Source organism: Mycena indigotica, assembly GCF_014461135.1.
Source record: "Mycena indigotica strain 171206Taipei chromosome Unknown Mind.scaff0008, whole genome shotgun sequence".
Taxonomy (NCBI): Eukaryota; Fungi; Basidiomycota; class Agaricomycetes; order Agaricales; family Mycenaceae; genus Mycena; species Mycena indigotica.
Window position 1 is genome coordinate 2,096,647 of NW_023503007.1, and position 13,472 is coordinate 2,110,118.

At 55.6% G+C, this 13,472-nt stretch overlaps 2 protein-coding genes across 2 annotated transcripts; one reads left to right on the forward strand and one right to left on the reverse strand.

Moving 5' to 3' along the window:
* Positions 1-1,385: 1,385 nt before the first annotated feature.
* On the reverse strand, positions 1,386-3,550 carry MIND_00931100 (MYND-type domain-containing protein; the record flags this gene model as incomplete). The annotated part of the gene is made up of 4 exons (XM_037365935.1): positions 3,482-3,550; positions 2,124-3,437; positions 1,918-2,059; positions 1,386-1,873 (listed from the first exon to the last, which is right to left on the reverse strand). Exons 1-4 carry the CDS (start codon positions 3,536-3,538, stop codon positions 1,386-1,388), a joined length of 2,001 nt encoding a protein of 666 aa, XP_037217347.1. The 5' UTR covers positions 3,539-3,550.
* A 3,866-nt stretch (positions 3,551-7,416) lies between these two features.
* On the forward strand, positions 7,417-9,441 carry MIND_00931200 (uncharacterized protein; the record flags this gene model as incomplete). Its single annotated transcript, XM_037365936.1, has 7 exons — positions 7,417-7,503; positions 7,551-7,721; positions 7,778-8,135; positions 8,186-8,429; positions 8,482-8,683; positions 8,730-9,007; positions 9,057-9,441. 7 exons carry the CDS (start codon positions 7,417-7,419, stop codon positions 9,439-9,441), a joined length of 1,725 nt encoding a protein of 574 aa, XP_037217348.1.
* Positions 9,442-13,472: the final 4,031 nt, after the last annotated feature.

Here is a 13,472-nt window from a genome sequence, read left to right on the forward strand (position 1 = left end):
AACAGTAAACGTGACCACAGTCACGCAGCAGCAATCTTAACCAAAGTCCTCATTCTTCTTGTGTCTCGTCTTCGTCTCGCCTCTTTCCCTTCTCGCGGCCCCGTCCCGACTGCCTGAGTACGCACCACTGCTCCCTCCCGCCGTAGGTTACGGGTCAGCTCGCGGACAAACATTGGATTCCAATGGTTGTCTGACTATCATCATCATCTCTTCTCTTCCCTTCCGCCCAGCGTAAGCCCCTCGAACCACAGCGTCACACTCGGAGACGTCCCCGGACGTCTCCGGAGAGGTGGAGGTGTGAGGGCGTGCAGCCTGGGGCGCTGCAGTAGGCACGAGCCTTAACGGCAGTAGGCCTCACCCAGGGGAAGACCCGATGACGGGGGCCGTGGTGGCGGAGTAGAGAGCGGAGCCATGGCAAAGCTCAGCCATCTGAACGTAAGCCCGAACGCTAACATAGGTTAGGGACACCCAAGAGGTCCAGCAGATAGAGATGGTAGGGAGACCTTGATAAGTAACAGCCCGGAGAGGCTAGAAGGCCATAGGCTCAAGGTCTCGGAGGGAAGTGGTGCATCCACATCCGGAGAGGTCTCCGATGGCGTTAGTGATCCATGATGGTGATTCCAGATGGACTTCCAGAGGGGAGTGGCCAGGGAAGTCGAAGACTCGGGATCACTGGATGTGGGATGTGGTGCAGGCAGTGGAGGGAGAGCGTCAGGGTGCGGAGACGCGGAGACGCGAGCGGAGACGCGGCGCTTGATGGGATCAAGTGACAGCATCAGGGTTTCCCCTGACAGCAACTGAAAATTGTATCAATAATTCCAATATCAGAACCCTGTGGGGGGACTTGATGTTCTGATGCATGGACTTCAACACAATGTTCAGTTATGTACCTGAAACCTTGTTTTCAGCTGTACCTGAAACCTTGTTTTCAGCTTGAACTGAAAATTATGCTGAAATCAGTGATTTCAGCATGAGAATTAGCATCACCAAAAGGACTAATTTCAGAAGACACAAAAAATGAACTGAAAATAGCCTGAGTGCATTCAGCATAACTTTCACTGTATACTGAAAACTGTGTTTTAAGTAGCCAGTAAAACTGTTGCTGAAATCCAACTGAAATCACTGCTTTTCGTGCAAATTTTAGACAAACTGTCAATATTGTTTTTAGTTCCAATTTCAGGACTATCTGAAACCACAATAAAAAGGATCATTTTCGGTTATACTGAAAGATACCATTTTACAGTGTGTTAGCAAATGTTTCAAGTTTTTGCTGGCAAAGATTGTTAACCAGAGTTCAGCATTCACGTACTGACATTCAAGTTTGACCAATTTGAAGTCTCCCATGAAAGGTAAAAAATTGGAACCAAGCGTATTCTATGATGGATTTAGAAATGAACCAGGGCACCCTGCTCCTCAATAGCCTTCTGCACAAGCGCGATATGTGCCGGGCTGGACGGGATACGGGGAACACGGCCCGACTCGACGAGGCGCCAGAGCGCGCGAAGGAACCCCTCGCCCGGGCCGATGCACGGCATGCTGAGCTGCGCAAACGTCGTGCCTGCGCCGACCCGCGCCACGTGCAACTGCGTCCGCCCAGCCATAAACTCCCCGCGGTTGTCCCTTGCCGCCGGTGGGCCGGCCTGCCACGCGCCGGCCCAAACGTCCGTGGGCTGCAGCGTGATATGACATGCGCCGTACGTGTCGGCGCCCCAGTCGTCCGTCGTGAAGTCGAAGACGAGGGACGGGATCATCGCATCATCGTGGAGACACGCGACGGTCCGCAACGACAGACGCTCTTGGGCCTGGGCGTATTCCTTGTTGAGCAGCAGTCGCAGGAAGGAGAGGTTTTTGGTGGAGTAGCGGCGGCGACCCTCTACTCATGAGAAAACGGAAGCAGGGTGAGGGGAAAACACCCACCCTCTTTGTTGACGGCTACCTCGGCACACAGCTCCCGGTGGCCGTATTCGCGGTAATCCTCCTTTTGACAGGCGTACGAGCAGTAGACGCTTCGGCATGCGGCGCACGCCTTGAATTCGCTCTTAGCTGCTATTTTGCGACACTACAAATACATCAGCCAACGCAGCAGATTTCAGGGATGCGCTTTCCCCAATGTTGTGGCACACAAGCAGAGGTGCGTCTTTCCCAAACTTGAAGTCCAATGCGAGTCGAATGCGGGGCTGGAGCATGCCCATGAAACCGTTCCAGTGCTGATGGAGCTCGCGCGGGAGGGAGGCCTGAACGGCGTTAAGTGGACCCAGTGTACGCAGCGCGTCGACAAGGGCGCATAAGACCGAGTAGAATACGCAGTATGGCGGGAGGTAGTCGCGTAAATAGCTGCGGGCCTGGTCTAGGAGAACCTCGTCGCGCTTTCCCAGACGTCCAGCGAGCACGACAACACGGAGTAAGCCAGCGTTGATGGCCTTGACGACGTATTTCAGGTGTGGTACGGTGAAGAGACACCGGTTAAGGACACTGAACAGGCCGTTGAGCACACTGTCGCCCTCCGGGGTCTGTGGGGCCAGCGCCAACGCAAGACACGCGCGGGTGAGCGCCGTCACCCCGCCGTGCGCGGCGAACTCAGCAGAGAACGGGCGTGCGGCCCGGTGGGTATCGTCCTTCGGGATGTTGGCGGGCCGGAGGAAGCCGAAGACGCGGCCAAGTACATCGCGGGCGCAGACAGTCTTACGAATTGCGTTCATTAACGCATCGGAGGCCGATTCGCCCGGTGCGCGTCGCACACCCTCCGTGCCGGGCGGGAATACCATCCGCAGGTGCCGGGCAGTGAGTTGTGCGAGCCCCTGCTCGCTTCCGCCTGCCGCAGAGATGAAAGAGGCCCAATCGCCGTTTGTGTCGGGGATGCATCCATCCGGACCGGCCTTGAAGAGGTCGTCGATAAGCAAACTTGTTGCTTCCAGGGCCTCCCCATCGTTACGGGCCACTACCTCTCGCCACGCCCGCCCGACGACCTCATACAGCCCCGGCAGGCGCAGCATCGCCGCTCGCCCGCGGTCGTCCGCAGCCTGATAGAGCGCTACCAAAAGCGTCACGTGCCCCGCGGTGCCTGTCGCGCGTACCCGCTCGGCCATTGGGAGCTGCGCGGCGTGCGCGCTGAGGAACGAAATCCACGCCCACACCCGGGCGAGGAGCGGCGGCAGTGCGCCCGGGGGGATGGCGTCAGAGAGTAGCCCGAGCGTGCTCAGCGCGAGCCCGACGCGTCCCGTGATGCGCAGAATCGCCTCGCGTTCGTTTTTCTCGAGCCGCGAGACGGAAAGTGTGTCGATGTCTGCTGGGTCGAGCACTGCGTAGAAAGCGGGGAGGAGGTACACGCGCCATGCTGGGCGTCCAAGGGGCCCGCCGCTGCTGATGGCAGCCGACACGCGAGCAATGTCGCTCGCAGGGTCGCCGCGTGTACCATCGACCAGGCCATAACAAATGTGCTACAATCAATGAGTGCGAGACTGGCTATGCGCACATGACTCACCTTCCAAAGCAGTGGAAGGTTGGCGAGCGCAGAGCGTTGTAACGCGGGGTGGGTCATGAGAGAGAGAAGAAAAACGCGTGGTGTCACGGTCACATGCAATGACATACGGTGATGGGTGATTGACGGATCTCCTTATAGTTTAAACCAGCTAAGCACTTTGCAAGAGGTGATTGATCGACACACCGTGGATTTGCGTAGAAACGGGGGGCCCAAAGCAGGACTTTTTTGTAGGAAAAGCAGCGCCAAATGTGGCCAGCTGATTGGATCTAGGCAATAGCATGGGTAAGGCATACCTGCATGGGTACATGGGTTTTACTCGCATGGGTATGGGTATAGATTGCGAATTCCCCACCCACCAACCCATGGGTACATGACCCATGGGTAGATCAGATAAGATATATCATATAAATTGATCATATATCATCTACTAGTAATAAGTCATTTATATAAAGAGGATGTAAGGATAAGCCTGAGTTAGAGGACAGATAGGATAAAATTGAGTTAACGTAGCCAATATATAAGTCTTTTAGGGTTTAGAATTGATAGTACCCATCAGTAAAACCCATACCCATAAGATAGAGGGCGTGGGAACCCGCACCCTTACTAAGACGTGACTGATCGTAATGTCACGTTTCAAATCTTAGATTCTAAAATTCTACGAAGTACTTGTAGGCGTAATTTTCGCAAAATATATGTTCTTTAAGTACACGGAAGCTATCTAGCTGATTCCCAACGCATTTTTTATCTCCTGGAGGGTCCCTTGGGGTAAAACACGACGACCACGATATTTGTTCTTGAGATAGCCGATGTCGGCACCAGTCAGACCGCCCGCATACACAGAGATGAAGCGAGTAGCACGGTTTGCAAATCTAAAGAGTGTTAAGAACACAAATAAGACCCAGATAAACAACTCATACCATAGAATACTGAGGCGGGGGGACTTCATCGAGGCATTTGATGACATTGGCTTCCATCTTGTCAATCCCGTGTGTGCGTGCTGTTTTTCGATAGAGTAATTTGGCGGCTCCCCAATACATTTCTATGAAGTTTAGCTTGCAATGATACTTAGGGTAGAAGTCGCAGATGTGACCACGGGATTCAACAAGTTCTTGAAGTGCTGATTTTTGTGAGACGAAGTCTGGCGCGTTGAATAGAAGACGACGGCAACAACAGTTTGTTGCCCCAGCCACACATTTGAAGCCAGGACATTCAGCACGCAGCCCACTGGCTGGCCACTGTCCTCGCTCCCGGATTATTGTCTCCATTCCCTTAAACCACCCAGCCATCATAGGGTGATCATCGGGGTAGTAAAAAGACTGATATGTCGTCCCATCAGGAAGCAGGCCAGGACGCAATTTCGCTCTGCAGGAGCAGGCAGTACGAATACAAGTCAACAGGGACGCCGGGAGTCGTCATTGGGAAAGAGCAGGCAAGCACAGTAGGGTGAGGACGAATATAGGAGATAGAGAGGATCAACTGGGGCTAGAAGAGTGCCAGAGTCGATGTAGAGGCTTTGGTATGCTGTCAGGGGATGAGGGTCCAGGTGCCTAGTTGATACCAAAGCCAGGGGAACAGCCCCACGGCCAACTACTTAAGTACAGGGCTATCTGCGCACGGACCAGTCACGTGATCGGTCACAGCCGTCACATCACATGCTCCCCTTACAGGGAAATAATATATTTATTTCCTACCCTAGGGTATACCCTAGGAATGTCCACTGTGCCCCGTGGCCAGTCTCAGGTGCCCGCGCCCCCACTGCCGCACGTCCTGCCACTCACCCGAGGGCTTCGACTGCCGCCGGCGGGCCAGCTGGGCATTCGCAACTGTCTTCTCCCCTCTTCCCGTCTACCCTACCCCGTCAGCCCGCCGCCGCCACTACCCAACCTATACGGGCCGCGGCTTCCACTCTCCCTACCCCCCCAGCCTAATCCTACTCCCTTCGCACCCTCGGTGGCTATGGGAACTCCGTCGACGTTTACCCGAGTCTCGCATACCCAAGGCGCCTCTCCCATGCAGATGGATACCAGTGTGGCTTCCACTCCCATGCAGATTGACGTGGTAGCGCACGGTCGGCAGCGCAATTGACAGACGGCCCAACGAGGGGGGCGTACCTGCGCAATCATCGCGTGTTATAGGCGACAACCTCTATTTCCCTGGCGACCCCGAATACGAGTTCGCAGAACCCTACACTCCGCCTATCCATCGAGGCGACGGATCTTGAGAAGGGGTTGGTGTAAGGGGAGCATGTGATGTGACGGCTGTGACCGATCACATGACTGGTCCGTGCGCAGATAGCCCTGTACTTAAGTAGTTGGCCGTGGGGCTGTTCCCCTGGCTTTGGTCTCAACTAGGCACCTGGACCCTCATTCCCTGACACCCAATTAGACTCTTTACAACTTTTCTTACCAAATTAGGGTTTCAACAGCAGTGAACCCAAAAGTGGAAATATGGAGTAAATCAATTGTTAAAGCCAATGTCAAACATGTGCATACATTCACACGACATCTGCTTAATATAAGAGTACTGACCTATTTCATTCAATTAGGCGGGTCACGGTCACATCGGATTTTTTGGCCGAAATATTTCGGCGGGTCACAGGTCACAGCCAAATCTTTTGGTCCCAAACTGTCCCAATCGGGAAGATTTTCAAATTTTCGGCGCCTGCGGCGCGCCGAACTTCCTAATCGGGTAGTAGGTCACGCGAAATTCGGCCTGCGGCCGAATTGGACATTTCGGCCAAATGGTCACGGGTCACAGTCCCGCTGAATTGATCGAAATGGGTCAGTAATAACTTAGTACACTGTGGTTAGGTGAATTTCCTGACCTCATCGGAGTCTTTTATTCTCTTTTTCCTCAATGCTATGATTAGTATTAAACCATCTGGTCCCAAATTTGAGCACCGGGCAGCTCCACGACACTAAGTCACCTAGTCCCACTAAGTCACCTACTAGTAGTCCCAGTGACTGTTTCAAATGATAAGATCTCACTAAGTACATATGCACGGGACACACTTCTGGTCGCCTTCTTCAATCGGAATTCATATACGTGAACTTCTTTTGTTGGTGATATCGATGCAGCAGCGCGACGCGATGGCTGACGTCACAACTGTGTCAACAACGATCAGGATCAGGTCGTAGATTTTTTTTGAACGCGGCGTTGGGTCGGCACGCGGGGTGTCGCCTTTTGCGGGAGTGGTTTGCGCTTTCCGGGTTGCCAAGTCAAATGCGGTGACCCTCGCGAAGTCAGTGATAGCCATACCGCACACGCTGTATTGAAGCAAGTAGGGCGCCCCATCACGGGCCCGGGGTCGGCCCCGGGCAGGGGCAGCACTCGGGGTCGGGCCGCGATTGATATCCCCGAGCTCGAGGAGTGGGTTGATAGCGTTGGTGATTGGATGGCGGGATGTTGTGTGTACGTACTTACGACGGGACGTGTATTACTGATTTGCGGGCGCTGGGAGCGGGGTGTGCCTGCGGGAAGCGACAGATCCCAAATGTGTTGTGTGGAGCCTTTTGGCCGCGGCGAGGAGGGACGTTCAAGGTGCTCGGTCTACTTACCCAGAACAGTAGCATGCGAGCGGAGGCCCTGTCAATGCCGCTCCCCCGCACAAGATCTGCGCAGATAGCGGATGGAGCAGCTATAGATTGCGATGATAAGCGCACTCCGAGGCCAGCCCGGCCACAGCTGCAGAAACTCGGGCATGCCCGACCCTGACCCCGCAGTGGCGCCGCCAGGAAACGGCCATTAGGATGGCATAAAATTGGGGGCTCGGGGTGGGATCGGCCACCGATAGGCCAAAGAACCTGAAAGCCTAAGATAGACGCGTCCTATTTCCACTTTTCCCCTGCTCGCTTCCCCGTTTCTCCTTCTTTCCCCCTTCCCCTCCCCCCACCAACACCACACACACACAAATTGAAACGACAAGCACGCAAAACATGTCTGTGATCAAGTCGCGCTTCCCGCCGCTCCCGCCGACGCCCGACGTCAACATCTTCTCGCTGATGTTCGGCCGCCCAGACCAGGTCTGTCACACGTCGTTCTTTCTTTCTTCCGCTCACATCATCGACAGGCGGCATGGCCCGACTACGTCTTCCAGGTCGACGACAAGAGCGGGAAGAAGCGGATGTTCAGCGAGGCGCCCCACGCACTCGCCCTCGCAGCGACGGCGCTGGGTCCCGCCGGCTTGGGACTGCAGCCTGGCGCGGGGGAGGTTATTGGTTTGGTCGGGAATAACAGCTTCGTGTGTCCCCCCCATCCGCTGTACCGCGATGCAACTGCTGAAAAGTGAGAATCTAGGAATACTACGACATGACCCTTGGCTTGCTTTCCCTGACCGTCCCATTTGCGCTCATCTCATCCTACTCCACCCAGCGCGAGCTCGTCCATGCCCTCAAGCTGACCAAGGCCACGCGCCTCTTTGTCGACGCAAAACTTCTCAAGAACGTCCTCGCCGCGCTCGATGACCCACAAGTCAAGCTCACTCCCGACAAAGTCTACATCTTGGCGGGTGCCGCGCCGCATGGCATGCAGAGCTTCGCGGGGATGGTCGATAAGGTAAAGAAGAGCGGGGCGAAGATGGAGAGTGTGCGGCCGGCCACGAAGGACACACTGGCGTACCTCATTATGTCAAGTGGCACGAGCGGGCTGCCCAAGGGTGCGTCCCCTTCTTCTCCTTACGCAGAGCTGCTGCTAAGGGTGGTATAGCGGTGATGATCTCGCACGGTAACCTATACGCGTCCGCGTTTCAGGCGATCGTGGTCAGCCAGACGACGACGCCGTTTAACCCGCCAACGCCTGGTGGCGCGACGCACGTGATAGGTATCGGGACGCTGCCGATGTTCCACTCATATGGCCTGCACGTCTACGTCCTCCGCTCGACGCTGATGCCCGCAACCGTCATTTTCCTCGAGAAGTGGGACCCGGTGAAGTATCTCAACTGTGTCGTCAAGTATGTCTGCCTTTCCGCCTGAAATTAACACTGCTGATAGATGTGGTTTAAGATACAAAGCGACACATCTGACACTCGTGCCATCGCTGATCCACCAACTTGTCAACCACCCAGACTTCCTCAAGACGGACATGTCCTCGGTCGTGTTCGTCAACAGTGGCGCGGCCTACCTCCCGCCTGCGCTCAGCGACAAGCTGCTTGCACACATGCAGAAAGGCGCCGACCTGCATCAGGGCTACGGCCTTTCTGAGGGCGTCAGTATATTCTATAACCTTTAAATCTCGACTGATGTAAGCACAGACGCTCGCCGCGACATGCCGCGTGCCGCCGGGGTTATTCGGTAACAAAGGCACACCCGTCGGCAGCCAGGGCATGCTTTTACCGGGCATCGACGCCCGGCTCGTGCTTGAGGATGGCAAGAGCGACGCCGCAGTCAACGAGGTCGGCGAGCTCTGGCTGCGTGGCCCGAGCATTTGTCTCGGGTACTGGAACAACCCCAGCGCCAATGCCTCCACCTTCGTCGACGGCTGGCTCAGGACGGGCGACCAATTCAGGATGGACGAGGAGGGGTTCTTCTTGTGCGTGGCTTCCTTTTTGTTGTCTTCTTGGCCCTGATCGTGGCGGCAGCTTTGCGGACCGCGGGAAGGACACACTCAAGGTGTCGGGCATCCAGGTGTCGCCGAAGGAGATCGAGGATGTGCTGCTTGCGCATCCGGACAAGCTCGTAACCGACGTGTCCGTCGCGGGCGTCTCGGGCGGGCGCACGGCCGACGAGAAGGTGCCGCATGCGTGGGTGGTTCTGAGCGCCACGGGCCGCGCAATGGGCGAGCGCGAGGCTATCAGGGCGCTCGTCACGTGGCACGAGGGCCAGCTGAGCCGGTATAAGTGGCTCCGCGGGGGCATCGAGGTGGTGCAGCGGATTCCGAAGACGCCCACGGGGAAGACGCTGAGGAGGGAGCTGCAGGCGGCTTATGAGGAGAGGATAAAGGGACAGGTGCAGGCGAGGCTGTAAAGAAGTGTTAAGTGTATAGACTTTTGATTTGGCAGCAAGAGAAGTACATAGCAAGTAATCAGCATTAATCTATTACACTAACTGCATCGTTTTCGACTTCGTGGATGCTTTATATGGGTGGCTATATATACTTTAGCTGCCCGGAGAAAGAAAAGAAAAGTAACCTTGCTACTGATGTAGGCTACTATTTGTGATTCAGAGAATAAAACAATGTTTTAGAGGAAGAATCAGTAAAGTAACACGGGAAATATATAAAAGGAATAACTTGGTACAACTGGGGCCTTGCCCTGACTCTGGCTTCGGAGCAGTGAGCACCATGGTTTAAAGACAAACAATTTGTGCCATGCTTAGATCATAACTTGAACTGAAAGTAACTTACTAACACTCAATAATCTTTTATTACATGCAATCAAATCATTGAGGCAGTACAGGTAGAGGTGGATTGCCAAGTCCAAGTTAGCAGAGAATACTTCTTCAGCCTGATAAAAATAGGACAGCAATTTACATCGAACCTAGATTATCAAAATAAATTTCTTCTTGAAACCCTTGATTTTGGTCCAACTTGAAGATAGGATAAGAAAGACATAAGATGGTTGGTTATATTATCAGATGTTGATGCTGATATTGAGTTGGATATATAAGGCAAACAGCATACAAAACACACTGGGGGAAGATATCTTAGAGCAGGACTCTTCTGTGACAAATTGCAAGGGCAACCCCGGAGGCCTGAGATCAGGGTCTAGCAGGGGAGGATCCAAAGCATGAACATTGGTAAGTGAATACAAATGACCTAGCAGGGAAGAATCAAAGAGAAGAAACTCTAAGGGTCTGCCTGCTAGGTAGCTGACTATCTACTGCTTATCTGTAGCTGCTGCTGTCGGGCACAGAAGGCCTGGGCGGTGTCACAGGTGAGGTCCCAGGGCGACTGTCAGGAGGGTGTTGATGGATCAGTGATTGTGCGGGCGAGATGTAGGGCGGACCGGAGATGCCATCGAAATCAGACCAGAATTGGAGTCGTCTCTGAGGGGCCGAAAGGGAGGTTCCCCTGACACTGTTCTTCGTCTTGACGATCCAGGTCTGCGCAGACCTGAGCCTCTGTAGCGCCTATGAAATGAGGATGTCAGTGTAAGGGCAACCCCGGAGGCCTGAGATCAAGGTCCTAGCAGGGGAGGATCCAAAGCGTGAACATTGGTAAGCGAATACAAATGAAGCTGACCTAGCAGGGGAGGATCCAAAGAGAAGAAACTCTAAGGGTCCGCCTGCTAGGTAGCTGACTATATACTGCTTGTCCGTAGCTGCCGCTGTCGGGCACAGAAGGCTTGGGCGGCGTCGCAGGCGAGGTCCCAGGGCGACCGTCGGGAGGGCGTTGACGGATCGGTGATTGTGCGGGCGAGATGGAGGGCCGGACCGGAGACGGAACCGAGTCGGACCGGAATCGGAGGCGTCTCCGAGGGGCCGAAAGGGAGGTTCCCCTGACATCACCCCCCTTTGAATGCGGCGTCCCGACGCATAGACCGGAACGGAATCGAGTCGAAGGTCGCAGAGGCGATGTGTCGTGGCTTGCCAGGGTACTTACGATAGAACTCCGCAATTTTCTCCGGGCGAAGACGCGGTCGAAGCGGACCCATTGGTCGTGCGATGCGTCATAGCCTTTCCATCTGACGAAGTAGTTCAGCCGTTTATACCTCACCCTTGCGTCCAGGATTTCCTCTACTTCCCACTCCGGAACTCCGTCCTCGAGGTCCGGAGGGGGCTGGTCGTAGCCGGGGCGTCCGTCGAAGGGGTCGTCCTGGGCGAGCTCGAGCTTGACGACGGGGAAGACCGGGTAGAGCTTCGAGTAGCGCAGAGGGAGGTCGAGCTTGTAGGCACCTTTGCTGATCTCCGCGACTATCTTGAACGGTCCGAGGCGGCGATGGGAGAACTTTTCCGAGGGGCGCGTCGTCCTGATGTCAGAGGCATCCAGCCAAACACGGTCGCCAACCTTAAACTCCGGAGACGGAGTCCGTCTCCGGTCGTAGTAGCGCTTGTACTCCTCTTTGGCCTTAGTGAGCGGCCTTGGCTTCAGCAACACCGGTGGCGATCCGGTCACGGAACTCGTTCACTGACTCCATGGCGGAACGGACTCCGGGTTCGAAGCCCATGCGGGAGCCATCCCGTGTCCGTCATGAAGGGGACCTGCTGCGTGGAGGAGTGAACATGGTTGTTGTAGGCGAACTCCCGCGGCCGGAATCAGCTCATCCCAGTCGTCCTGCTGGTAGTTGGTGAAGATCCGCAAGTACTGCTCCAGCTCCTGGTTGACGCGCTCTGTCTGACCGTCTGTCTGCGGGTGGTATGCGGTGGACGTGGCGGGCTTGATGCCAATTAGACGCCAAAGTTCTCGGGTGAAGTCCGCGATGAACTGCGAGCCGCGGTCGGAGACGTACTTCTCCGGAGTCCCATGGTGCCGCCAGACATTCCGGTAGTAGAGGCGGGCTGCCCCTACTGCATCGACCGTCGTATGACACTCTGAGAAGTGGGCGCGCTTTCCGAGGGTGTCGACGACGACCATGATCGCGTCGTACCCATGGGCTTCGGGAAGCTCTACGATGAAGTCGACGGAGACGGTATGCCAGCGTTCGGGGCGTTTCCGTGGGGTGCAGTTCTCCGTGGGGCAGTCTCCGGAGTGCCTTGGTGCGACAGCACAAGTCACAGGTCGCAACATACCGGCCGATATGGCGAGACATCTGAGGCCACCAGTAGTTCCGGGAGACCAACTCCAGGGTCTTGAAACGACCTGCGTGTCCGGCGACTCGGGTGTCATGGCAGAGCTCAATGATGCGTCTCCGGAGGTCCTTGTCCTTTGGTACGACGATCTTTCCTCGGAAATGGAGAAGACCGCCGGAGACGGCCCACTCGTCAGAACGTGAGGAGCGGGGGCCTCGAGCTTGACCTTGAACCTTAAGAAGTTGCCGGGCTGCTAGTGCGACGGGCTCCTCCAGGTCAGGCTCACCGGAGAGGGCATCACGGATGTCGCGGAGGAGTTCAGAGCCGGGACCGGAAACGGAAACGCCCTCGAGTGCGCGGACGTGGAAGAGTTCAGGCCGCAGAAGGACGACATCGGAGTTGTCGGAATCGACTCCGTGGTCGGGTCTCCGGGAGAGGGCGTCAGGCCGACCCATATCGCGGCCAGGCTTGTGGTGCAGCGTGAAGTCGAACCGGGAGAGGTACAGGGACCACCAGGCCTGTCTCCGGTTGAGGTGCTGCGTCTTCCTGAAGTACTCCAAATTCTTATGGTCAGTCCAAATCTCGACAGGGTGTGCGGCGCCCTCGAGGAAGTGTCTATACTCCTCGAGTGCGCGGATGATCGCGAGCATCTCCTTGTCGTGGATTTCGTGAGTTGCGCTGGATATCATTTAAGCTTTTGGAATAGAATGCTACAGGGTGCCACTTCCCGTCCGGGGCGGATTGTGAAAGAACCGCCCCCGTCGCATAATCAGAGCTGTCCGCCTCGAGTCGGAAAGGCCGTGGCGTCGTCCGGAATCGCCAGGACTGGTTCCGAGGTGACCGCGTCCTTGATCGCTTGGAACGCGGAGGCCTCCGCATCGCCCCAAGTCCATTGCTGGTCCTTCTTGGTGAGCGCAAAGAGAGGGCGCGAGGGCCGAGAAGTCCCGAATGAACCTGCGGTAGAAATTAGCGAACCCAAGGAACTGCTGAACATCCTTCTTGTTGTCCGGAGTCGGCCAAGCGGAGACGCCTGCGACCTTGACGGGTCCATTTCGACGTGGTTGTGGGAGATGATGACTCCGAGGTACTCGATTGACGATTTTTCAAAGTCGCACTTCTCCGCTCGAAGGTACAACTTGTGCTCCCGGAGTCGCTGTAAGACCTCCTGGACAATCTGCCGGTGTTTCCGGAGGTCGGAATGGGCGATCAGGATGTCGTCAAGGTAGATCATGACGTCTCCGGAGAGGATGAGATCCTGGAAAATGTCATTCATCATCGTTTGGAATGTCGCGGGAGAGTTTGTCAGGCCGAAATACATCACCAAGGGC